This window comes from Alexandromys fortis, unplaced genomic scaffold, assembly GCF_014885135.2.
Source record: "Alexandromys fortis isolate MF-2015 unplaced genomic scaffold, M_Fortis_MF-2015_v1.1 scaffold_77, whole genome shotgun sequence".
Taxonomy (NCBI): Eukaryota; Metazoa; Chordata; class Mammalia; order Rodentia; family Cricetidae; genus Alexandromys; species Alexandromys fortis.
The window spans coordinates 2,739,552-2,765,269 of NW_026067967.1; the positions used below are offsets into that span (position 1 = coordinate 2,739,552).

The 25,718-nt window shown below is 44.1% G+C and overlaps 1 protein-coding gene across 2 annotated transcripts; it reads left to right on the plus strand.

Moving 5' to 3' along the window:
* Positions 1-1,008: 1,008 nt before the first annotated feature.
* Positions 1,009-24,699, plus strand: Eed (embryonic ectoderm development). 2 transcript variants are annotated; one of them, XM_050154503.1, is made up of 12 exons: positions 1,009-1,609; positions 5,185-5,337; positions 9,195-9,287; positions 10,230-10,295; positions 11,721-11,846; positions 14,229-14,310; positions 15,142-15,233; positions 15,700-15,833; positions 18,107-18,212; positions 23,052-23,210; positions 23,823-23,896; positions 24,308-24,699. In XM_050154503.1, exons 1-12 carry the CDS (start codon positions 1,496-1,498, stop codon positions 24,432-24,434), a joined length of 1,326 nt encoding a protein of 441 aa, XP_050010460.1. In that variant the 5' UTR covers positions 1,009-1,495; the 3' UTR covers positions 24,435-24,699. The 2 variants fall into 2 exon arrangements, with proteins under 2 accessions (XP_050010460.1, XP_050010461.1); XM_050154504.1 differs by having other exon boundaries at positions 1,357-1,609; positions 23,052-23,121; positions 24,308-24,454.
* The last annotated feature ends 1,019 nt before the right edge of the window (positions 24,700-25,718 follow it).

Sequence of the window (25,718 nt, forward strand, 5' to 3'; positions counted from 1 at the left end):
AAAATTGCCTTTTGCCGAAGTCTTGCAAACTCATGCAGCTGCTCACACTGATCTACAGACCTTGTCAGTTTCCTAGGGCCTCAGTTTTCAACAGCTAAAAACACTTCTACTATAAATCATGGTAATTAAGAACCATGTGATTTTGTTATTTATTTATTTACTTATTTATTCTTGGAAATAGGGTCTATTATGCAGCCCTGGCTGACCCGAAACTCCTTGTGTAGACGAAGCTGGAGTCAAACTCACTGCAATCCACCTGCATCTGTCACCCTAGTGTTGGGATCAAAGGCATGCGCCACTACACCTGGCCGAACCATATAATTTTAAGATTGTTTTTCGGATAGCTTTTTAATAAACAGCCCTTGGTTAGCTCGGAATTTGCAACGTAGACCAGGATAATCTAGAGATTGAGGCCATCAGGTGATATTCCTGTTGCTGCCTCTCCGGTGTTGGAAATTCTGGCATGCATCATGCACCGCAAGGTATTTTTACTTAAGCCTAAATATGCAATTTAAAATATAGCTTTACTTAAGCCAATACTGGCACCAACCGGCTGATTATAATCATTCATTGTAACTAACAGTCATTAGACGAAATATCTGCCCAGAATTTAGGCCTGTCCGGAGGCACTGAGTCGTACCGTTTTGAAATCCTCCCCAAAGCTTTGGGAACCGGTGGAAGACTACCTGGCTCAGCAAACAAGAACCGAGAAGAGGAGGGGCCAGGAGGCTGGCTCCCCCATCCCAGCGCGAGAATACGGCTCGGCGCATGCGCACCTCCGGGAGGGTCCCTTCCATCTGCCAGATGGGGGTGCCGGCAGGAAACCACCTATAGGTCTTGAATTCCTGCCTTCAAGAAAGAGCCTAGGTTGGGAGGAGTCCCGTGAACCTCACTGCCAGGACGCCCTCCAGATTCGGCACAGGGACCTTAGGCACAGACGCCCCAGACGAGGGGGGGGGGATCCCCTCGTCCCTCCCCCTCCCTCTGGGACAGTGGTGGTCTGCTCCAGGCCACAGACTTTCGCTCGTTTGCAGCTGGTCGGAGATCGAAGGATCGAGCCAATTGCGGAGCAAACGTCTTGGCCGGGAAGGGGGTGAGGGAGCAGCCCTTTGAGTTCCGCCTCCTCCCTAGGCGCTGGCGGGGCAGGGGGACGTGGGGAAGCCTGCCCTCTGAGCCCGCCGACCCCGACGCCTCCGGGCCAAGTGCCGAGAGGACGGCGGGAAGAGCGCCCGTCGGGAGCCGGGGACGGGAGGGCGCCGGACAGCCGTGCGGGAGGGCGGGCGCGCGCGCGCGCCCCTTTTTCAGCAGTGTGGCGGGGTCGCACGCACGCCCGCCTCGGCGGCTGGGCGCGATTTGCGACAGTGGGGGGAGCGGCGGCGGCGGCGGTGGCGGCGCCGGCGGCAGCTTTGCGGCAGGCTCCGGCCGGGCTTGCTTGACGGCGGTGTGGCGGAGGCCCCGCCCGAGGCGGCAGGAACCTGGAGGGAGGCGGAGGAATATGTCCGAGAGGGAAGTGTCGACAGCGCCGGCGGGAACAGACATGCCTGCTGCCAAGAAGCAGAAGTTGAGCAGCGACGAGAACAGCAACCCGGACCTCTCGGGAGACGAGAATGTGAGTGCAGCCCTGGCTGTCCCGGGACCGTGGAGTTGCAAGTTTCAGGATCTTTGGGAACTGGACTCGCGGGGCGGGCGGGCGAGCGGGCGGGCGGGAGGGCGGCCGTGGGGGCAGGGAAAGGTGTCACCCCGCGCTCAGGAAAACGCGGGCGTGCGGGGAAATCCAACTTGTCCGAGGGGTTCGAATTGTACGGGGCTACGGCTTCCGTTAGCAAGCGGAAAGTTGGCGAAGGAGCGGATTTAAGGGTCCCGAGTTCGGCGAGGTCTGCTCCGATCATCCTTGCGGGGGAGGAGGAGTGAGTTTGCGCCTTTGGGGGACTTGCCGGGGACTGCGAATCTGAGATTGTCCGAGTTTCAGAGGCATGCTCCGGGTAAGAGATTGTGTTTCCCGAGGAAAGTTGGTGGAAGGTCTTCCAAAGGGAGAGACCGCGTCACTCCGTAGAGCCAGCCCTGCCCTGCGGGATCTGGATGGGAAGGAGAGCTCTTTGGCTCCGGTGTGCGTGACTGGGCTTCTGCACGCTCCTTTCCGTGCGAGTGGGGCGTGCCTTCGCATCGGCGAAGGTCGTGGAGGGGGAACCACCTTTGATTACGGCGAGGGAGGGGGCAATTTGAAAGTTTATTACTTAATGTAAAGAGATTGGAAGATTTTTTTCAGGCGATCGTGGTAAAGACTGGTGTATTTGAGCGAGTATGAAGATTAAGCGAAGTCATACTGCTTAGAGAAATGCTGCCCCGTAAAAAATGCTTATACAAGTGTTGTTAAAAGTCCTGTACACGTGTTCAAATCATTAATTACCCTATAGATTATGATTGTGTAGTGTAGGTTAGGCTTTGGCTTTTTTCGTATGCTTAGTTACCCAGAATTTAATGAAAATGTCACTTTGTTTAGGAGGAGGAAATTGGCAGGGGGAAAATTCAGAGAAAGCGCATTTTCTTTTTACAGACTCTTAAGGGGAATGTATTATGTTTTTTATGCCTTCTAAAACTACCCATAACCGAATGATTGAGCTTTTGGTATGGGGTCATCTCCGAAAAAAATTTAGTCTTTTTTGAGTCAGAATCTCCCTAGGTAGCACAGGCTGCCCTCAAACCTGTTATCTTCTGGTATCTTAAGTACCCAGAATTCATTCGTGCACCACCACGCCCTGCAGAATACTATAGGTACACAGAGAAAGTATAGAAGGTGAGCAGACAAATCAAGAATAAAACTTTAGAATCTATTTAATAAATTCTTTAGAACGCTGGAAACATAAAGCATGCTTTAAAGCACATGCCGGCCGTATAGGAGGCCCCAGGTTCAGTCCTCAGCAAAAGGTGTGCTTCCCTGTGTTGTATTTGGTTTTATTTTATTTTTTAAAATATTTATTTATTTATTATGTATACAATATTCTGTCTGTGTGCATGCCTGCAGGCCAGAAGAGGGCACCAGACCCCATTACAGATGGTTGTGAGCCACCATGTGGTTGCTGGGAATTGAACTCAGGACCTTTGGAAGGGCAGGCCATGCTCTTAACCACTGAGCCATCTCTCCAGCCCTGGTTTTATTTTTTTAATTAAATTTCTAGTTTTTGAAACGGGGTCTCACCTTGCACTTTCGGTGGGCCTGGAAGTCCACGGTGTCCAGGTTGGCCTTGAACTCATAGAGATCCATTTGCCCCTGTGAACTGAGTGCTGGAATCAAGACCTGAGCCACCATAAGTTGCTCCCCATTTAGATGGAGTAATATATGTATTATTTGGCATAGTAAATGCCAGATTTTGCTGGAACCATTGGTAGAAGTGATAGACTGTTTTTTTTTTTTTAAAGATCTGCAACAATTGTAATAGGGGATGAAACCTCAAAATCCAAAATCAGAACTTTTTGCATATAAGAACAGTTGACAGATGAGGAGCAACAGATAAAAAGTGATTTTTTTTTTTTAATTTTTTTTATTTTATCTTTTTAATCAGGTTCTTGTTATGTCCATGCTGGCTGGTTTCCTTCTGCCGTTACTTCCCAATTGCTGGGGAAACACATGCCTAGCCAAAATTGATTTCAATTTGGGAATTAACTTGTCACATTTTAAATTTCCATAGAAACTAATTGTACATTTACATTAAATCGCAATTCAAATATTTATTAAGCACCTACTTTGTTGGGAGTACTTCCTTTTTTGGGTGTTTTTGCTTGTTTTCATTAGAGTCTCACAGGCTAACCTCAAACTAATGGCTAGTCTCCTGCATCAGCATTCCGAGTACTAGGATTATAGGTGTGAGACACTATGCCTAGCTTCTGCTCTTTTTTCTGGTGTTAGATAATAAATATGTTCTAGAATAGTGTATTTCTTAAAAGGCATTTTGCTTTGGACCAATGTGAAGTTTGAAAAACCTCAAGAACTAATGTTTTTAAATGAATTAGTGATTTTTTTTTCTTTTTTTCTTTTTGGTTTTTCGAGACAGGGTTTGAATTAGTGATTTTTTTTAAAAAGTACCTCTTGACACTTCAACTTATTTTTAACCTTTTGTACTATAAAGCAGTAACTTAGACCACAAAGGCTGTGTAGACTTCCTGGCTTCAACCTAATAGCTATTAGACACACTCTGACCAAGGGTTCCTCTGGAATGGTTTAGGGACTACTGACTGCCCCAGGGCAGTAGATGGAAATCTTCGTATTCCAGAGAAGACTTGAGTGTGAGTTCTGAACTGCAGATGAGTTGGAAGAGTTTCCAGTTTTTCCTCAAGCCATGTCCTCGTCCGCACAGATGACTGTATACAGAGTTCACATGTGTGGAGTAGTGGTCAGACTGTGATGCGAAGGCCTTTACACATGGTGTGGACCACGAGGGACTTCTTTAAACGTTTTTAAAATTCTGAGCGGTTTGTGTTATAAATAAGCGTTAACACTCCTGCTGTGCTGACTACACTGGCTTCCAGTTGAGCTGTAGTCAAATTATGAAGATGTGTAGACCAGTCGGATTTATTGAATTTATACGGTTGCTGTATGTTAATGAGGTGTTGAATCCTAGCAACTCTTCGCCAGCAAGAGGACAGTTAGTTTTACTGAATAAGATTTCCTTGTCTGGCTGGAGAGATGCCTCAGTGGTTAAGAGCATGGCCTGCTCTTCCAAAGGTCCCGAGTTCAATTCCCAGCAACCACATGGTGGCTCACAACCATCTGTAATGGGGTCTGGTGCCCTCTTCTGGCCTGCAGACATGCACACAGACAGAATATTGTATACATAATAAATAAATTTAAAAAAAAAAGATTTCCTTGTCTGATTAGTGGCTTTCCACAGAGCTGTGTGAGACAAATGGTGACTTAATTGTATTAGTGTCGCTGGCACAGGCCAGTGTCTTATTTAAGGCTAAATTTCTCTTTTGCTGTCTTTCTGAGCACTTCGTTGCTGCTTTCGCTGCAGGGTAGAGTATCCACCAGTGTCCTAATGCATAACTGGCTTCTACTTCCCAAATCTCCAGCTGCAGCCAGGGGGCCAAGGCTCATTCTTTGCACGCTTTTAAGTTAGTCATTATCTTTTAAATGCCTTGCGCGTCTCTTTCTGCCTGATGGGTTTGTTCTGGTTTTACTGCGCACAGGATGATGCCGTCAGTATCGAGAGTGGTACAAACACAGAACGCCCCGACACACCCACAAATACCCCCAACGCGCCCGGGAGGAAAAGCTGGGGAAAGGGAAAATGGAAGTCGAAGAAATGCAAATATTCTTTCAAGTGTGTGAACAGCCTCAAGGTATGTACAGGAAGCGGGGCTTGCAGTCCCCTCTCTGTGTCCAGGGTACTCCTGGCTTCAGATCGGCCATTGCCATGGCATTTAAGTCTGGGCTGGGACCCTGTGTGGTCCCCCCAGCCCCCCACCCCCAGTTTTGCTCGGTGCGACTTCTCAGGGACATACAGGATGCCCTTAGGTTTAAAATATCTAAAAATGACAGCCTTTGACAGGCTTGTTTGTTTACATCGACTGTGGTGATCCGTACTTGTAGTCATTTGAGCTTTATTTATTCTGCTTACTTTTAAATCTATAGTACTGAGTTGCAGGCTGTTGTTGCTTTATCTGTTGATCCAATATTAAACATAGCTGAGTGAGCTGTTAACTTCAACATGCCTGCACTGTCACAGTTGTAAAACATTTTCAGCATTTGCTTGGAATTGTCTTATAGGAAAACAGTGTGATGTGTTAAAAGCTTTTGGGTTTGGGGGCCAGCCAGATAGCTCAATGGGTGAGGGTGTTTGCTAAGCCTGAGAACCTGAGTGGTGGAATGAGTCGTTCTCAGACTGCCGTATGTGTGGTAAGTAGGTGTCATATGGGAAGCAAACCACGAGAGGAGATGAGAATGGAAACCCAGAGCAGATTGACGTCATCAGCCTGGGTCAGACCCCAGGGAGTCTAGACCAGGAGGTTTAGCATAGGCTTTTTTGTTTGTTTCTTTTTGAATCAGGGTTTCTCTGTGTAGTTTTGGAGCCTTTCCTGGAACTCACTCAGTAGACCGGTATTGTAGGTATATTTAAACATAATAGAATAAATACCATGTGTTCCAGGTGCACAGTAGCCCTTAAGGTGTGACTACACGGTGGCTCTTTCATAAAGTACACATGACCATGAGAGAGGGTTCTGTGGCTAAAAGGCCTAGAATCTAGTGTGGTCAGCAGCCATAAGTACTTGTGACATCCAAGGATGGGTAATGGCTAGGGAGGAAAGAGTCTGGGGTGATCATTCTGGGGAATGTCTGTCCCTTCAGATAGCAAAATGGTCACCAGGTTGTTTAAAAACCTCCACTCAGCTTTCTGAATGAATTGCAGGTATTTGATTTTAACCCCTGTGTGACTGACATTCCTGGGTCTCTTAGTGCTTCTCTGAGGACAGGGCCCCAGTGCACGCTACAGTGTGGGTGCTGGGACTGAATAGCGGTCCTCCGGGAGAGCAGCACTCTTAACTGCTGAGCCATCTGTCTCTCCAGCCCCAAAATCAGTGTATTTCATTTTAGTAATATCTAGAATATACAAATAATTTTTAAAAATTACTCCTCTGTTAAGTATTTTCTTAAACGAACCTCTCTGCCAACACAAATAATCCCAATCACACTAAATCAGACTGAATTAAAAGATGCTCATGTTTAATAAATAACAGTACTCCTGCGTGGCCCCTGGGAAACATGGAGAGAGAAGAGTGAGAAGGGGAGACCACGGGTAACCCGGAGACCACGTGTTCATTTTCTGGGGCGCAATTTTCAAAGCCTTTGGGGGTGGTCTTGATCTTCCCTGGGGAGGGGGTCACCGTTTGCAGGGCTTTCTCAGAGGTGGAGTTTGGACTGAGGCAACTCCCAGGGGAGAGAGCTTATGCCAGGAGCTGGGATGAAGCCCCCAGGCAAGCAATCCAGACTTTTTGGATAAAGGGGTGGCAGCAAGCTGAGGTGAAGCTCCTCAACCAAACAGTTTGGACTCCTTGGATAAAGGGGCACCGGCTCAAGTCTGGCTCCTTCCTGTGAGCATGGGGCGATGTGGGAGAAGGGAGAGCTGAGAGTTGGGCTCATGCTCAGTGAGAGGTGTGCCTAGAGCAGCATCCGGTTTGCTGTCATCCTGGAGGCTTCAAGCAGCTGTTCCTTGAGGAAGATAAGAAGGCAGGTGGCTAGGAGAGAAAATATTGTTATTATTGGCCCTGTGAATGGGGCTAGCCATGGGAAGTCATTAACTGCCGGAAAGAATGGGACAGAGAAGAGCCCTCGTTGTACAGGTGACGCTCAGGTGTATAAATGGGACACAAGAGCAGATAAAACTAGATTTTAGTTGGTAAGTGTTCTTGAGCCAGGAGAATTGGTACCAATGGTGAAGTTCCAGGAGCTGGTGCCGGTGTTGGCGTTGTCTGGAGAGTGCTTTCTAAGTTGTTCTTGGCCCAGACAGCAGGAGTGACCTGTAAAATATGCTTGAAAATGGGTGGGGTTAAAATATGCTCTGGAGACTTAGTTTTTGCCAGACCAGATTTCTTGATAAAGCAGCAGAACTTTTTCAGGAACCTGCAGGTGTCTGTAAGACAACTGGACAGGAACATTTTAGAAGACAATTAAAGGAATTGAGAACGCTGAAACCTGTTAGTCCTGGACTATGAAGCCTGTGAAAGAGGCACACCTGTCTATATTTAACAGGAAACTTAACAAATGAGATAATGAGCTACCAGTACCTGAAGTCATCAAATGCCATTAGCAGATCTGGGAAGGATAAATGAGCAGAAATGAGACAGCTTTTTTAGCTACACAGGCAGTCCCAAGTCTCTCCTTAGTCCTTGGAGAACACCAGCCTTAGAGGCAGTGCTTGCTGTTAGCTGCTGAGTATAGGAGGGCCGAAGATTTTCCTGGGTGGAGGGGAGATTTAGTTTGATTGTTCCCTAGCTAGAAGACGTTAAAAGCCTGGGAGGGGGGTGTGCTTTCACGTGACCTTGGAAGTCAGTGTTGGGCACAGAGAACCAAAGCCCTCTAGTGTGCTTATCTGCTCTGCAGTGTAAGCCTGGTTTTAATACAAGCACTAAACTAAAACAAAGAATCTGAAGGCATAGTTCTTTCCAAGTCCTTACTTTCAAATAGTCTTCAGGGGATGATACTTTCCTAGGATCCAAATCCAAGTGGAGTTTTTTTTTGTTTTTTTGTTTTTTTTTTTTTTTTGTCATTGTTTTTTGAGGCAGAGTTTCTCTGTGTAGCCCTGGCTGTCCTGAAACTGTAGACCAACCAGGCTGGCCTCCAACTCAGAGATTCACCTGCCTCTGCCTCCCGAGTGCTGGGGATAAAGGTGTGTGCCACACTGCCTGGTACAAATCCAAGGTTATTTAAAGATTGCTCAAGATAACTTAAATTTGTATGTATAGGACTAATAAAGTAGTGGCTGGGATGGAGTGTGATGTGCCCCACTTCAAGGAAAAAGTCAATTCTAATCAAATTCAGAGCCATTTGTTAGTTTGTTATATGAGAGAAATAACTGTCCTCTGGGCTCAAGAGGTTAAAATGTATCTACCAAACGTTCTCAGTTTATTACAGTTCAGAAAGATGGTTGGCTTTTGAGAAAACAAGAAGACTTCAGTGTTCCCAGGATAGATACCTGCTTCCTAGCGTGTGGTGTAAATCTTTGTTAGAAAACATTCGCTTAGTTTAAGATGCCGGCGCGTAGTGTCTTCATTTTAATGTCGAAAGCAGCGTGTGCATGATGTGTCTCAGTCAGTGTTCTCTTGCTGTGAAGAGACACCATGACAGTGACGCCTTGTTAAAAAAGCATTTCATGGGGACTTGCTTACAGTTTCAGAGTTAAGCCCATTATGGTAATGACTGGAAGCATGGTGGCGTGCAGGCAGACGTGGTGCTGGAGAGGTTGCTGAGTTCTACATCTGGATCCACAGGGAGGGCCCCTCCAGTGTCACATTGCCTCCAACAAAGCCACAGCTCCTACTCCTTTAAATAGTGCTCCTCCCCAAGCTGTCCAGTATGCAGCCCCGTGAGCCCATTCTTGTGAGGGGGCTGAAATTGGGGAAGGAAAAGAAGGGAAGGTTAACGTCAGTTTACTAGTGTTTTCAGAAATCTGTTAGAGTTCTCCTGTTTCCTGGTTTTGTAGGAGGATCATAACCAGCCGTTGTTTGGGGTTCAGTTTAACTGGCACAGTAAGGAAGGGGATCCTCTGGTGTTCGCGACTGTGGGTAGCAACAGGGTAAGTGTCAAGGGGGCGGGTTGGCTCTTGGGGTTATTTTGTATCTGTTAAAATTACAGCGTTGAAGTGGAATGACTTTAGAACAATTCTGAATAGCTGGCTCACCAGTATCATTCTTTTGTGTAAGAGTGAAGCTTTTGAGAAATGATCAGGTTTAAAACTAGAAAACACATTTTTATTGACATTTGTTATGAAGCAGGCTTTATAGTTTCATTTATAAATATTTTGAATATCTGAAAGAATTGACTGCCATTTATCATTCAAATATGAAAGAAATATGTATACTTTTAAAGTCTCATTTTCTGTGCGTTAGTAGGCTGCCTGCATGTCGGTCTGTGCAGCAGGCTCATGCAGCGCTCGTGGAGGCCAAAGGGCATCAGAGCCGCTGGAACTGGAGGTGCAGAGGGTCTCTAGCAGCCACGTGGGTGCTGGGAACAGACCCCTCTGGAAGAGTAAATACCATGTCACTAAGCCGGCTCTCCATTCCCCAGAACCCTGTCATTTTTTTTTAAAGTTGTGATTAATTGTTCTATAAGGAAAGCATAAATCCAGGGGGTTTAAGTAATAATCTTAAAAGTGTTAATTATACATAGTCATTAAAAATTGTACATATTTATGGGGCATCAGGTGGTGTTTTGGTACATGTATATGTTATGTGGTGTTCTTTAATCATTGTTTTATGGTACTAAAGATGTCTTGTTACAAAGCTAATTAAAGGAGGATAAACCATAATTATTTTAAAATTTTCAACTTTGCTCACTTTGAAAAAGTGGTGTTTATATGGATGAAATGTATATTTAAATATTTGGTAATAGCAAGTACTATTACCTGGCTGTTAGGTAAGCTTACAGAGCCGCTTCAGGTAGTTTCTGTAATGTCATGAAGTTGTAATTGCAACTAGAATGTTTATCTGAGATGACACTCATATCTTTGTTTCTCCAGGTGACCTTATATGAGTGCCATTCGCAAGGGGAAATCCGGTTATTGCAGTCCTATGTAGACGCTGATGTATCCTTTTCTTACTGTCTTTGTATCTCAGGTCTAAGACATTTGTTTTGATAAGTACTCTAAAACTTAAAAAAGTTCCCTAAAGGTACTGTCCCATCTTTAGCTAGGAGTATTGTCATTGTTACCCAAGGGGATCAGTCCTCGAATCTCGTTCACCTGATCTTCAGTTTTTCACAGGTTAGATGGGATTGTGGGTGCAGGATGGGTGGAGCTGAGCGTTAGAGATCCATGGTGGAAATGGTGAGCAGGGACCAGCTAAGCCTGGAGTTACAATGTCAGTATAGTTGTAATACTTAGCTGTTGTCTGAGGTTTTCTGTCCCACCTGGTCCCCCAGCAGTTTAGTCCCAAGAAATCACACAGAGGTCTACATTAGTTGTAAACTGATTGACCTGGTAGTGGTCTACATTAGTTGTAAACTGACTGACCTGGTAGCTCAGACTTCTTATTAGGCAATTATTCTTACCTGTGTTAGCCACGTGGCTCAGTACCTTATTCAGCGAGGCAGTCACATCTTGCTTCTGTGGCTGGGTAATGCCTGTGGACCAAGCTTTTCTCTTCCCAGAATTCTTCTGTTCTTGTCAACCTGCCTCTACTTCCTGCCTGGTTGTCCCACCTCTACTTCCTGCCTGGCTTTTTATTAAAATATAATTGAGAGAGTATAGACCATTGTCCCACATCACTTAGCTGGCAGTCATTCTAAGTATTTGCTCAACAACATGGAGATAGAAAAAATAAGTGTGTGCCATTTAGGAAATGATTGGAGCGTGAGCTATGAAGAAAAGATCTTAACTTAAAAGCCAATTCTTAAAGGACTTTTAAAAAGCTGAATGGTGAGATGTTCTCCCAGATCCTTTAGCAAAAGCACAGAGAGCGAAGGAAGGTGACATTGATTCTGTAATAACATGGAAGTGAGTGAACAGCTGCCCTGTCAGGACGCTGGAAAATGAACCATTTAGGTTCCTGGCGGCATCAGGACAGGGTCAGTAACGTGAAGCCTGCAGGCTCACCCTGGCTTTGTACGTAAAGGTTCACTGGCGGACAGTCCTACCTGCGCTTGCTGTTTGGCTGGTGCTCTGGTGAGTGTAGCTCTGCAGGCAGAGTAGAGAAGTGTGTTAGCATGACGCCCAAGAAGGCGCTCATTTGGATTTTAGACCTAAAAGCGCCGCTACTGAAGTTAACTTATTTATTTTTGAGCATAGGACTTTGCTGAGTAGCCCCAGCTGGCCTTTAATTTGAGAAAATCATCCAGTTTCTGTCTCTTGAGTTCTGGGACACCTGGCTATCACTGTACAAATTTTGTGTGACAAAAAAATGAACGCTTAAATATCCAAAGCTTTAGCAGTTTGCAAGGTTCCTGTCATTGTAAATGTTAGCATGTTTACTTTTCAAGATAAATTCTATTTCTTAACTCTGGCGTTTCTTAGGCAGATGAAAACTTTTATACTTGTGCATGGACGTACGATAGCAACACCAGCCACCCTTTGCTCGCGGTCGCTGGCTCTAGAGGCATCATAAGGATCATTAACCCCATAACTATGCAGTGCATAAAGGTACGTCTTCTGGGCGGACGGGAGAGTTGTTGCTTTTGAATACTCGTAGTTTACAACGAATACCTCATTTGATTTGTTATTTTCTCTCTCACTGTGTTTATTCACTTTGGGTGTGTGATGCAGGTGTATGTGAGTGTGTGGACGTGGACAGTCAGAGGTGTCAATTCCCATCTTCCAGATGCTTTCCTTTCCGGCATGCCAGCCCCACCTTGATACTAAGCCATCTTGCTAGTTCCCTGTCTTTCTTTAGAGTAGTCCTTTGAAGCCTCTGTGACAATTAGATGATATAAATTAAGGAATACATAGGAAAGTGTTCATACTCAGTATTTTGTGTTTTTTTTTTTAATTCCTCTTCTCCAGCTTTGAATGTCTTTTTTTTTTTTTTTTAACTAATTTATTTTACATCCCAACCGAAGTTTCCTCTCCCTCTTCTCCCGGTCCTGTTCCCAGCCTACCCCACCCCCAGTCCACTCCTCCTTCATTTCTGTTCAGAAAAGGGCAGGCTTCCCATGGGTACCAACAAAACATGGCATATCAAGTTACAGTAGGACTAAGCACCTCAGCTTGGCAGTAGTGGCACAGGCCTTTAATCCCAGCACTAGGGATCTCTGAGTTTGAGGCCAGCCTGGCCTACGAGAGCTAGTTCCAGGACAGGCATCAAAGCTACAGACAAACCCTGTCTCAAAAAGCCAAATCAAAAAAAAAAAAAAAAAGTAAACACCTCCCCTCGACTGAAGGCTGGGCAGGGCAATCCAGATGAGGAGTAGGTTAGGGTCTTGAAATCCGGCAAAGGAGACAGCCCTGCTTCCACGGTTAGGACTCCCAAGACGACCAAGCTACACAGCTGTCATCTATTCAGAGGGCCTACACCATTCCCTTGCAGGCTCCTGGTTGTTGTTTGAGACGCTCTGAGCTCCTGTGAGCCCAAGTTAGTTGATTCTGTGGGTTTTCTTGTGATTGCTTTAGGTGTCTTTAACTGAAAAGTAACTGTTAGAAGGAGCCACTTGTTCGTTCCCTACTGCTCAGCCCCGAAATAATCACACAGAAACTGTATTAATTAAATCACTGCTTGGCCCATTATCTCTAGTTTTTTATTGGCTAATTCTTACATATTAATTTAACCCATTTCTGTTAATCTGTATATCACCACATGACTGACTGTAGCTTATCAAGTAAAGAAGTTCCCAGTTTCTGTCTATGGCAGCGACTCCACGGTTTCTCTCTGACTCCACCCTTCTTTCTCCCAGCATACACCCTAGCTTTTCCCGCCGAGTTCTGTTCTTCCCTGCCATAGGCTCAAAGCAGTTCTTTATTCATTAACCAATAAAAGCAGCACATAGACAGAAGGACCTCCCACACCAAGTAACCACTTTTTTCAAGGGACCCAAGAGTTGTGGGCTCCAGGACACCCTTCCAGGGACAGGCTGGTAAAGACGTGAAGCTGATGAGAAGGCACACTGTGGATGTGCTGTTCCTCACCTGGGGCTTGCTGGTATCCTGGAGGCGATCTTAAACAGTGCTGCTAGCTGAGTGGTGACCCATTGGTCCCATTTCCCTTTCTGTCAAGTTTTTGGGTGATTTTAGTGTGTCCAAGGGTGAGAAGAACCTAGGTGACACTTTCTGTTTGGGAGGCAGAGGGCAGCTTTGCTGGACGTTGAATGTCGAGGATCAACAAAAATACCTCTCTTCAGGGTAGTGGTGTAGGGATTTGGAAATATAGTAAAGAATATGAAGATATGAATAAAAATCATAAAACGGAGACACATATAGGATAGTATCAGGAGGGAGTTCTAGTGAGTACTGAAATTTGCCTGCATTTAAGCCGTGTTTAATTTCCAACTGCTTAAAATACCCCTGACCCCAAAAGGTAGGAGTAAGACAAACTACATTAACGTGATACATAGGAAAGAAACAAACCAGTTGAAGGTCATGGGCTACATCCACAGTTAAACATTCTGTTGCTAGAACAAAACATTCTGTAGGCAAACTGCTCCCTGGGTGGAATCCTAAGTTATCTCCATAACAGAACCGGAACTTAGTTGGATCCTTAGACTCTTGTTAGAGGTAGGAAGAATCTACTTATCTGTTCCTGTTGACAATAACTTAAGAGAGCAGAACTCTCTGACCTACACAGGCAAGACCTTTTTTGAGGGGGAAGCACAATCACTTTGAAGGAACTGGGGTAAGTTCCAACTCTCTGACCTTAAAGTGGAAATAGGCTCGCATTTTCGGGCCTCCACCTTTGAACCTTGGTCTTTGAGTCTGCTAGGCTAGTGGTCTACCACTGAGCTGTCCCTCCAGCCTTTTGTTTCTCTTAAGGTTTATGAAAGAGAATTTATTGGTTTTTGAGATGTGAAACAAAATGTTTTCAATTTATTATAGCACTATGTTGGCCATGGAAATGCTATCAATGAGCTGAAATTCCACCCACGAGACCCAAACCTTCTGCTGTCAGTAAGTAAAGGTAAGCTTACAGAAACCAATGTTTCCTTAGTTCAGATTGTTTTGGAATAATTGTTTTAAAGAGACAGATTGTGTTGTAAGGGAAAATAACCAAAATTAAAAGAGAAAAAAAGTTTTAGTAGAAAAAAAATAGCCTAGACTATAAACCAAGACATAGAAACTTCACTTACTATATTGTGATAGTTCTAGAACCTTATTCTTACCTGAAGAGTTACATGGATTTATCAGTAGTGAATGACATATCACCATGTTAGGATTTTCAAAAGGTGTTTTTTTGTTTGGGTTTTGGTTTTTCAAGATAGGTTTCTCTGTGTTGCCCTAGCTCTCCAGGAATTTATACTCTGTAGACCAGGCTGGCCTCGAACTGCCTTTCCCTGCTTTTGGAGTGCTGGGATTGAAGGCATATGCCACCACTGTTTGTTTGAGATAGGGTTTCTAGGTAGACAGGCGGATGGATGGATGGATGGATGGATGGATGGATGCCAAGCAGCCAGCCCAGGTTGCCTTTGAGCTCAAGGCAGTCAGTCCTCTTGCTTCACACCCCTCTCGGTGCTGAGATGATAGGTTAGGGGAGGAGGATTTTTGCCGTTGGGCATACGAGGTGTGCCCTGAGCACATCCTCAGTGTCTGCTGTAATTTCCATTTAATTTGTGAGGCAGTCTTAATTTAACATCACCATGTCTGTATTTCATTCTGAGTGGTATATTTTAAGTTGGTATATGTCTTTATCATGCCTAATCTAAATTTCCATAAGTTTTACATATTAAGGCCATCCTAAACGTTTGCAGTGGTGAGTGATAAACTTTTATTTTAACTTTCTGTGTTATAATAGATCATGCTTTACGATTATGGAATATCCAAACGGACACACTTGTGGCAATATTCGGAGGTGTGGAAGGGCACAGAGACGAAGTTCTGAGTGCTGTAAGTTGAAGCTGGGCTATGTGATGCAAATACTGAACCTTTTCCTCCGCAGATGCACAGCTGTGCCTGCTTCATGCAGCCTGCCAAGCCGTCATTTCAGAGTACATGGAAGGATAGAGCAGGCTGAGCCACTGTTTGTTCAGTTTCATAAAAATGACTCGGGTTTTATACAGTACCATGATCAGTGTGGACGTTTTTGTCAGTTTGGTGTTGGTTTTGGAGATAGTGTCTGAAATGGAGTGTTCACTGTACCCTACACCAGGCGAAGCCCGGGCTGCAGTTCGGGCTGTGGTCTGAAATGCAGTGTTGACTGTGTCGTGGGCTGTGGTCTGGAATGCAGTGTTCACTGTGTCGTGGGCTGTGGTCTGGAATGCAGTGTTCACTGTGTCGTGCACCAGGCGAAGCCCAGACAAATAGCCTTTGAGACTGCAGCTTACCTATTTGCACTGTTCTGTTTTATTTCTAGGATTATGATCTTTTGGGTGAAAAAATAATGTCGTGTGGTATGGATCACTCCCTCAAACTTTGGAGAATCAACTCGAAGAGAATGATGAATGCAATTAAGGATTCTTACGATTATAACCCAAATAGGACTAACAGGTGACAGCCCCGATGCTTTGCTGTTGTGTAGATGTGTCTCCCTTTCCCTCGAGTATTGAGAACTAGTCCCCACTGCTGCTTTAGAAGCCCGTCTTTAATATCCTGGAATCCCCAGGTATTGCCGCCTGCCATCAAATGCACCTCTTTCAAAAGGAGTCCCTTATTTAGATTTTTTCGGTCTTATTTGAATGGATTGTTTTTGTCTAATTGGTGGCACATTTCACTTCGATTTATGGTGCGTGTTGACTAAGTGAGTTGGAAGTACTAAAGTTTTAAATCACCTGAACCTGTTGTTGACTAGAGAAAGACATAATAGTAAATTCTAATTCAGTATAGTAGACTATGGTTTTCAGTTGACTTTGTACCTATAGTTTGTGATAATAATGCCCTGTAAACACCTTTAGTTTCATTCAGCACAGAGGAAGCAGAAGCAGGGACATTTCTGTCAGTTGGAATATTGGAAGCCAGTCTGGCCTACAGAGCAAATTTCAGGCCAGTTAGGGCTATATACATAGTGAGACCCAACTAGGTAGCTAGCTAGCTACATACATAAATACATACTGATATTTTCCTATATATAAATGATGCTTCTTTCATTAAACAGAGAAAATTAAAATTGTGGAGTCTTGTTTCATGATACCATGGGATGGAGATTCCATATTTTTGAGATGTTTCAACTGTTTCTCTTTTGAAGTGCTTTAGGTCTTGGTCTAACTACCTTTTTAGTACTTACTGGGTTGCCAGTGGTACTTTCTCTGTAAACATGTGTACATGTGTTACTCTTTCACTGTGAGCATCATATGTTTAAATATGCTAACTTGGTATTTTTATTCTAGTCAAGAGTTTTCAAGTCCAATTATGACTAGGTTGTTAATTTTGTGAGCTCTAGTAAGCACTGAAGTGCACCTCCTCACCTCATTGGCTTCTAAGACTTACAGCACAGCTTTAGGTTCCTACCGTTCAGTGTCAGGCGCCATGCTGAACTTGGGATTTGAATGAAAGCTGTTCAGAGAAACCCTGTCTTTAAAAAGTTATATCTGTGGAGTGAATAATACATTATACTTCACAGTTCCTGTAGTCTTTCTGAAAGGCTTTAACTGTCAATTATAATACGCATTTGACTAGAAAGCAGCTGAAATTGGAACGGTTAATCCTTCATGTCAAGTTGGCTTGGTGGGATGGGGAAGAGCATTTGCTGTAGAAGCAGAAAGGCCTGAGTTCAGATCTCCAGCATCCCTATAAGCCTGCTTGACTCTGACTTCCTGTATTCCCTAGGCTGGGGAATGGAGAGCTTGGAGCTTCCAAGCCTAGGAACCCACTAGCTTCAAGTTCAGTGAAAGACCTTGTTTCAGAAATCGGGTGGAGAAGGATGCAGGAAGATGTGCACGGCCCCCTCTGGCCTCTACATACACCTTCATGGTCACATGCATACACTGTTTTATCATCCTAACGAGACGTGAAGGGGAAGGGTTTGAGATGAGTTTACTCCGCCTTTTTATATGTTGCCACCGCAGGTCTATGATTAATATAAAAAGTGAATCACAGCCTGGCAGAGGTGATTCCTGCCTTTAATCCCACACTTGGGAGGCAGAGGCAGGCAGATCTCTGGGTTCCAGGACCACAGCCAGGGATACATAGAGATACCCTGTCTCAAAAAGAAAAAGAAAAAAAAAAAGAATCACAAAGATGGAGTATGGCTCTGGTTGGTCTGGTGGAACACCTGTCTGGCAAGGGTGATGCTGTGGGTTGTGTCCCCCCCCCCAAAAAAAAAACCCGAAAGAAAAACATATAAATACCATAGAATCACTTACTAGATTAGAAATATTAGGTGTGCTTTTAATTTACCACCTCCAAAATATCTTGTTTATTGTTGTTTTTTTTTTTTTTTTCACAAATATATTAGCAATAATGGAGGTCAGAGGACAACCACAAGTTACTTCTCATCTTCCCCTAGTATGTTGGTCCCGTACAGTGAACTCAGGTCAGGCTTGCGTGGCAAGTGCTTTCACCATCTCAGCTGCCCCAAATTTAAAACCCCGTTTAGAAAGGAAAGTTGAACATTATATCAGAAAGCTGATAATGAAAGAAAATAAAAAAATGAAAAATGGATACTTCATCTCAAAAAAAAAAAAACAGATTAATGGATACATTCTATCTTGAAGCAAAGAGAAATTAATAGTCCTGTTCTGTAGAGTTTTCAAAATCGGGCTGGCAGCTGAAGCTCAGTAGGCAGAGTGCTTCTTTTAACTTTTATATTTCCATTCTTCCTTCAGGCCATTTATTTCCCAGAAAATCCACTTTCCTGACTTTTCTACCAGAGACATACATAGGAATTATGTTGATTGTGTGCGATGGTTAGGCGATTTGATACTTTCCAAGGTATGGAAAACTAGAGTTAAGCTGTACTTGCATTGTGTGTGTGTTGGGGGGGGGAGCGCGAGAGTGCTTTGCAGGGACCATGTATAAAATGTATTGATAGCAGAGAGAAACTGTTAGAGTCTTGGTAGACTGTCGAACTTACTTAAGGAGAAAGTTCTCTAGACTGTAGTTCTTTACGCTGCAGTAAGAAGAGAAGTGAGCTTGGATGGCGCGACTTTTCTAGGGGTCAGTGATGTTGAAAATAATGACTCAAACCAGCAGAGCTGTTCCCTGTGTGTTTCCTTATTTGTAGGAGCAGTGGCTGGAGTCCTTGGCTTACAGGCTGCAGTTTGCTCACTGCTCTGCCTTGTCAGTAGATACGGATGCACAGCCCTGCATATCCATGGAGTCCGTGTCTTTTGATTGAATCTGACTGATGAGAAGTGTTTGAATAGAATTGCATCTGTACTGAACATGTGCAAAGAGCTCTTGTCATGTACTACACACAGGACAATTAAAATGTTTACATTCTGTTGTACGGGCTTCATAAGTACAGTACATGGGAGTATGTGCACATTCAGTAAGGTCCTTGAGTAAGGTGTCTGGAGCCAGTTCTTCCAGAGAATTGAGGGGTGTCGTCTTCCTTTGTTTAGTTTTGTTTTTCCAGCTGGTTATCTAGAGGGCTGACCCATGTTCTCTGAACATGTCGGCTTGTCAGAGTTAGAGAGGTGTCCATCTCATTTCCTTTTTGGTTTAGATTTACTTTCATTGGTTTCACGTTCCCCTCCTTAAACTCTTGATCTTGGAATAGACTACAGGAAGTTTTAGAGATAGTTCAGAGAGGTTCAACATGACCGTTGTCCATTTGTCTTAGTAGTTGTTATTATGTCTCAGTAATTATCACAATATAGATTCCTTATGCGATGAGTGTTTTGCCTGCATGTATATCTGTATACGTCGTTGTCTGGTTCCCTTAGGCCAGAAGAAGGCATCGGATCACCTGGAACTGGAGCTATACATCAGTAGTTATGTTATGCTGCTATGCTCTCAAAAGCCTAGAAAAAGAACATTCCTGTGCTGTGTGTTTAGTTCCTTATCATTTTGTCACGTGAATTTTGTCCTTTCAAAAATGCTATGATTGTTTTTTACTCAATGAGATTCACTGGACGTGCATCCAAGTTGCTGCTTGTAAAGTGGTTTCTCGTTTCCCCTGCCGAGTCACACTCCATGCTGTCACTGTGCCATCCCAGTTAGTTCATTAGCTTTTATGTATTCCTTATTGATTTTGAGAGAATATAATGAAGCATTGGCTTGCCTGGAATGTGCTATGCGGGCCTCAGGCTCTGCCTGCCTCTGCCTCCCAAGTGCTGGGATTAGAGGTGTGCACTACCACGCCCAGGCTTCATTTACAGTCAGTTTAACACCATCTTCTGGGCTGTGCTTGTTCTTTACAGCATACGTGCTGATGGACAGCTGCATACAGAATTTTATAAGACTTGACTTTCTGTTTCTCTGATAAATGCTGCGGAAAGCAATTGTTGGGTAGTGGTTAAGTTTTTAAGAAACTACTAAACTGTTTTCCAGAGTGCCATTTTACACCATCACTAGCAAAGTATCCAGTGTTTCTGTATCATTGCCAGCATTTAGTATTACCATTATTTTTATTTACTTAGTTCCAACAGATATGTAGTGAAACCTCATCATGGTCTTGCTTTGCATTCTCTGCTAGTGATGCTGTTGAGCATCTTTACATTTGTGTATTTACCTTCTGTATTCAGGGTTCCATGTATATATGGAATTCATTAGAATCGCTTCAGGCGGTGGTCCAGCTAATTCAACAATGTCTGCCCATCAGTGCAAGGTCCAAGAATCTAGTGGTTAAGTCCACAAGACTGGATATCTCTGCTGGTCCTAAAGCTCCACCAGAATCCCAAAGTAATAGGTTCTAATGTCAGTGAAGAAATGGACTTGCTATTGAGAGCAAAAGCAAGCCGACCAGGAGAGGGCTTCCTTGTGTGTAGTCCCTTATGTAGGCTGCCAGGAGACCTTGTCTCCTGGATTAAAGGTGGCTCTTTACACTTCAGAAGATGGGGATTAAAGTGTGTCTTCTTACCTCAAGATTCAGGGTAGAAGTGAATCTCCCACCTCAGATGATTTAAGAAAAAATTCCCTCACACAGCCGATTGGGTTTTAGTTAATTCCAGATGTGGTCCAGAAGACAACCAAGAATAGCCATCACACCATCCATATCCTTCTGGGGAGTTGTGTCTTTGAATCTTTGGCTGGTTTTATAATTGGCTTAGTTTTTATTTTATTTTTATTTTATTGTTGAATTCTGAGTGTTCTTTATATATTCTGAATATGCATCTTATATCAGAAACATTGTTTGTAAATCTTTTCTTTCAACTGGTGGCTAATCTTTTCATCTCTTTAATAGGGCCTTTGGCTAAGAAAATGCTGAGTTTTTTTTGTTGTTTTGTTTTTAAATTAGGTGTGTGTGTGTGTGTGTGTGTGTGTGTGTGTGCGCGTGCGCTTTGGGAATCAGTTCCTGCCTTATACCATGTGGTCCAGGGATTAAACTCAGGCTATCAGACTTAGTGGCATGTGCCTTTATCCGTGGAGCCATCTTGCTGGTTCAAGAAAATGTTTAGGTATTTTTTTAATTATAATTTAATATTTTTGGAAAAAATTTTTGCATGAACTCTCCACCAGGCCCCATGTAGTAAGGATCTTTCTTTCTTCCTTTCTTCCGTTCCTTTACTTTCTCTGTTTGCTTGTTTGTGAGACGGGGTCTCTGCATAGCCCTGGCTGTCCTGAAACTCACTCCATAGACTGTACTGGCCTTTGACTGTTCTACTGCTTCTGCCTCCTGAGGCCTAGGATTAAAGATATTCGCTGTATAGTCTGTGCTGTCCTTGACCTCTCTTGACTTAGTCTCCTTAGTGCTGTGATTTCATTTATGAGTCACTATGCCCAGCTCATTTTTGTAATCTATTCCCAGCCTTTTGTCTTGACTTTTGTAGTGAGTAACTAAGACGGAATCTAAGCTCCACCACCAAGCTGCATCCCCAACCCTTTATCTATTTAGACCATATCTTTTTAAATCCTTTCTGCCAGTTTATATTGTTAGCCACTAAACAATCTGAGTTGAATTGACTGTTTTCTGGTCTGTATTCTGTTCTGAGTTGGATCCTGTACTTGCAATAGATCATCTGAATCTTCTGTTTCATTTTGTTTGGGGCTGGTTTCTTCCTCCTCCGTTCCATTTTTGTTTGGAGCTTTCTCCTTTTTTCTTCTCCTTTTTTCTCTCCTTAATTCTTTTCCTTGTTTGTTGAGACAGGGTATCTCACCATGAGCCCAAGCCAGCCTGGTACAGGCTGTGTAGCCCAGGCTAACCTCAAACTTAGGATTCTCCTACCTCAGTCTCCCAAGTACTAGGATTACAGGCATGGAGCTCCATGCCTGTAACATAACACTTTTTAGAATCCCCTTTTTTATTTACTTTGTGTGTGTGTGTGTGTGCTTGTGTGCCACTGAAATGTGTGGAGGTCAGAAGACAGCTTTCAGGGACCGGTTCTCTTCTTCTCTCATGGAATCGGCCATTGTACTCGGATTGTGAGGCTGGAGCATTGAGGACTTTCACCTTCAGAGTCATCTTACTGGTCCTTACAGCATTGTTACGCCTGTTTCTGTATGTGGCAGTTTGGAGGTGGCTTTATGTCTTACCAAGGGAAGCTTGAGCAGAAGACACCACAAAGCCCACCCCCACAGCGGCACACTTCCTCGAATAAGGCCACACCTCCTCGTTGTGCCATTCCCTTTGGAGGTCGTCTTCCTTCAAACCACCACACCGTTCTTATCCATTAGCATTTCCAAGTCATTGCTCTCTTGGTGTCCAGTCTAGGGTAGCAAAAGAAGCCCCAGGGAACTGAGAGTCTGGCTTGGTGTTTGGGCCAAGATCAGTCTTTAGAGAAAAGTCTCACTCTGCAATTAGGGCAACATTGGGCTAGTGATGTCAGACACTGTGCAGTTAGTGACTGTATGGGAGATGGCACTTAGCTTGAACATTTCCACATTCGAAGAAAGTAGAGGGGATTCTTTCTCTGAACCTCTGGTTAAAATCTGAATGTGGAGCTCTCAGTGGGCTGCCGTCTGTGACTGGATAGACTGCCTGAGAAACTGAGCGGCAGGGTTGCTCGTCTAGGTACCGTTGAGGTCGGCCAGGCTTCGAGGAGAGGTGCTGATGTTTAGAGGCTTTTATCAGCTAGAGGCCAGACACATTGCCAAAAACTCGCTAGTGTGGGCGACTGACTAAGACAGTGATTGGAACAGTGGCCACAGGGAGACTGTGTTTAGTAGAAGTGTGTGAGCCTCTCCCCTCGTCAGTGTCTTAAGCTCCTTTATACCCTATGGTCCTGTCAGTGAACTGTTTCTTGTGATATCTTCTAAGGTGCCCACCCTGTGCATGAAGCTCGGTAGATGACACTGGTTTCCTGGTTATGTGTGGGTTAGGACACCAGTGGCCGGATTTGGGAAGCCTTCTGTCGCAGTACTAAAGTTTTCTAATTTTTATAGCACTCCTCGAGTCTCTGGGTGCCAGCCTACCTGGAGCCGCACTTAGTTAATTTGTTCTGGAAGAGAAACTTCCAAATAGCATGATTCTTTTGTGTTAATTCTTTTGCTAGTCAGATCTCTTGTCCGGGGGGGGGGGGGGGGGGGTAAGCCTTGATGTGATAGTGAACAGTCTGTGTATGGTCCTGGAAAGTGGGCTCTTACCTAGTCTAAAATGGTAAAGTAAGCACTTTTATTTTTATTTTTGAAATTCAGTTCTAATACATGTCTCTTATTTCTCTCTTTTAGTCTTGTGAAAATGCCATTGTATGCTGGAAACCTGGCAAAATGGAGGATGATATAGATAAAATTAAACCTAGTGAGTCTAATGTGACTATTCTTGGGCGATTTGATTACAGCCAGTGTGACATTTGGTACATGAGGTTTTCTATGGATTTCTGGCAAAAGGTAGCACATACTTTTATATTTGGAATTGTCTTCTGAAACACCGTGTCGTTGTCCCCTTTCCTGTTCTGTCCATGCTCCTCGTCCTCGCGCTTTGGTTGTACTGGTCCTGTGTTGATGACTTTGGCTGCCTCCTGGGCACTGCACGTTATCTGCAGTGTTAGGAAAGAAACGGGCAGTTAGGTGTGGTAACCTTACGTTCCTGATGCCTGTTCAAGATGCAGTGTTTTAATGTGTTTATCATCTTACGTAGCTTTTCTTCTAGAAAAACTTAGAGAAAAATCAACATGGAAGGTAGAATAACTATTATCCAAAGTATTAAATTCTGCTGCTGCAGTTTATTTCTCTAAGAAAGCTTGGGAAGAGCATCCCATTCTGTGTGTGACTCTAAGGTAGAGAAAAGAGTACTGTAACGCCCCCGTCCATGAAGTGGGGCAGAGCCCTAGTTTCTCAAGATGCCAAGGAAATAGTAATTGTTCTTATTCTTACTTACAAATCAGTATCATAAGATGCAAAACTCAGTTAAGGGGGCCACCAAGGCTGGACCTGAGGCTTCTTAAATACCCTAGAGCTTGGTAACTGTGTTGATTTTATGTTTTCACTTTGTTTACGCAGATGCTTGCACTGGGCAATCAGGCTGGCAAACTTTATGTTTGGGATTTAGAAGTAGAAGATCCTCATAAAGCCAAGTAAGTAACTGTGGCCTTTTTATGTCAGCCTTAATAACCAGTAGCTGTGCTCCGTTCTGCACCTGTGCCACATCCCCAGCGTGTAGGTCACAGGAGCCAGTTCTCACCTTCCACCATGTGGCTTCCATGGATCTGACCCTGGGCCATGTCACCAAGTGCATCACCACTGAGCTGTGACATGGCCCAGTCATTTTAGCAGCTGCAGGTTTTAGAGTTTAAGTATTTTTTCATATTTCAGTTAACTTGTGTTTATACTGTGGTGAGTAGATAAATATACCAAACTTGCTGAGATTTAGAATGAAGGATGATACTCTTCATGACGATGGCTCTCACCTGCATTTTCTCATTCACCTTTAATGTAAGCACTGGTATGTGTGCTATTTAGGTCTTGTCTTGTCTGGTTCTCCCTAGGTGTACGACACTGACTCACCATAAGTGTGGGGCTGCGATCCGACAAACCAGCTTCAGCAGGGATAGCAGCATCCTCATAGCTGTCTGTGATGATGCCAGCATTTGGCGTTGGGATCGACTTCGATAAACTATTTTTTCCTGGAAAACTAGAATATGTTGTCTTTGTAAAATAGAATTAATGTATCTTGCTAGCAAGGGCAATAGAGCATTTAGACTTGTTTTTCAGCATTCGATCGGGCTGAGCTGAATGTAGTGATGTGTATCTTGTTTACATTCTTTGTACTGTCTTCCTGCTCAGACTTTACGGCTTTTAATAAAAATTTATTTTTGTAAAGCTGTGTTATTTTTATTGTGATGAAAATTAAAGTTGGAAGTAATAAAATTATACTCTATCTTTTTGTAATGGTTTCTTTAACTGGAGTGAGCTATTTACTATGGAGACTTAAGTGTAAATTGTATACCTAAACTGTACTTAAATCTCGGCTCTGCTACCAAGCAAGTAACCTTGGCTATTGTTAGTCACTTATCCTCACTGTGAAGAGACATGACCAAGGCAACTCTGAGAAAAGAAAGCCTTTAATTGGGGTCTTACACAGGCTTCATCCGTTATCATCATGGTGGGGAACCTGGCAGCATGCAGGCAGGTGTGGGAGCAGTAGCCGAGAGTGACATTCTGATCCACAGGCAGAGACAGACAGACTCTGGCCGTGGCTTCGGCTTTTGAGACCTCAAAGCACACCCCAGTAACATACTTCCTCCAACAAGGACCACACCTACTCCTTTCAAATAGTGCCACTCTGTGGGGACTAACAATTCAAATGTATGGGGACCATTCTTACTCAAATCACCACAGATACTTAACATCATATCATGTACTTTTAATTTTCTTATGTGAAAACAGCCATACCTATCCTAAGTAGTAGGTTTTCAGCTGGAAAGGCAGGTCAGTAGTTAAGAGCACTGGCTGCTCTTCCAGAGGACCCAGGTTCAGTTCTTTTTTGGTTGTTTGAGACAGGGTTTCCCTGTGGCTTTGGAGCCTGTCCTGGAACTAGCTCTTGTAGCCCAGGCTGGCCTCAAACTCACAAAGATCCGCCTGCCTCTGCCTCCCGAGTACTGGGATTAAAATGGCGTGCACCACCACCGCCCGGCTAGGTTCAGTTCTTTTTTTTTTTTTTTTGAAGAGGGGTGCAATGAACTTTATTGATGGTATTCAAGAGAGTAGGGCTCCCTAAGCCCCCTCTTGCTATTCTGGGGGTCTGGGATGGAAACTGTGAGGGAGATGCTCAGTGTCAAGGGTTAGTTATGACAGGGACTGCTCAGCAGCTGAGGACCTCTCTCTTGCTGTGTCCTTGCTGGGATGGGTGGTCCAGGGCGGGCTTCTTACTCCTTGGAGGCCATGTAGGCCATGAGG

Excerpts from the sequence above, each read along its gene's own strand:
- Eed (XM_050154503.1), top strand. The coding sequence starts at position 1,496 with ATGTCCGAGAGGGAAGTGTCGACAGCGCCGGCGGGAACAGACATGCCT. Across the intron at positions 15,234-15,699 it reads GAGACGAAGTTCTGAGTGCT|GATTATGATCTTTTGGGTGA; the intron begins GTAAGTTGAAGC and ends TTTTATTTCTAG. Across the intron at positions 23,897-24,307 it reads GAAGATCCTCATAAAGCCAA|GTGTACGACACTGACTCACC; the intron begins GTAAGTAACTGT and ends GGTTCTCCCTAG.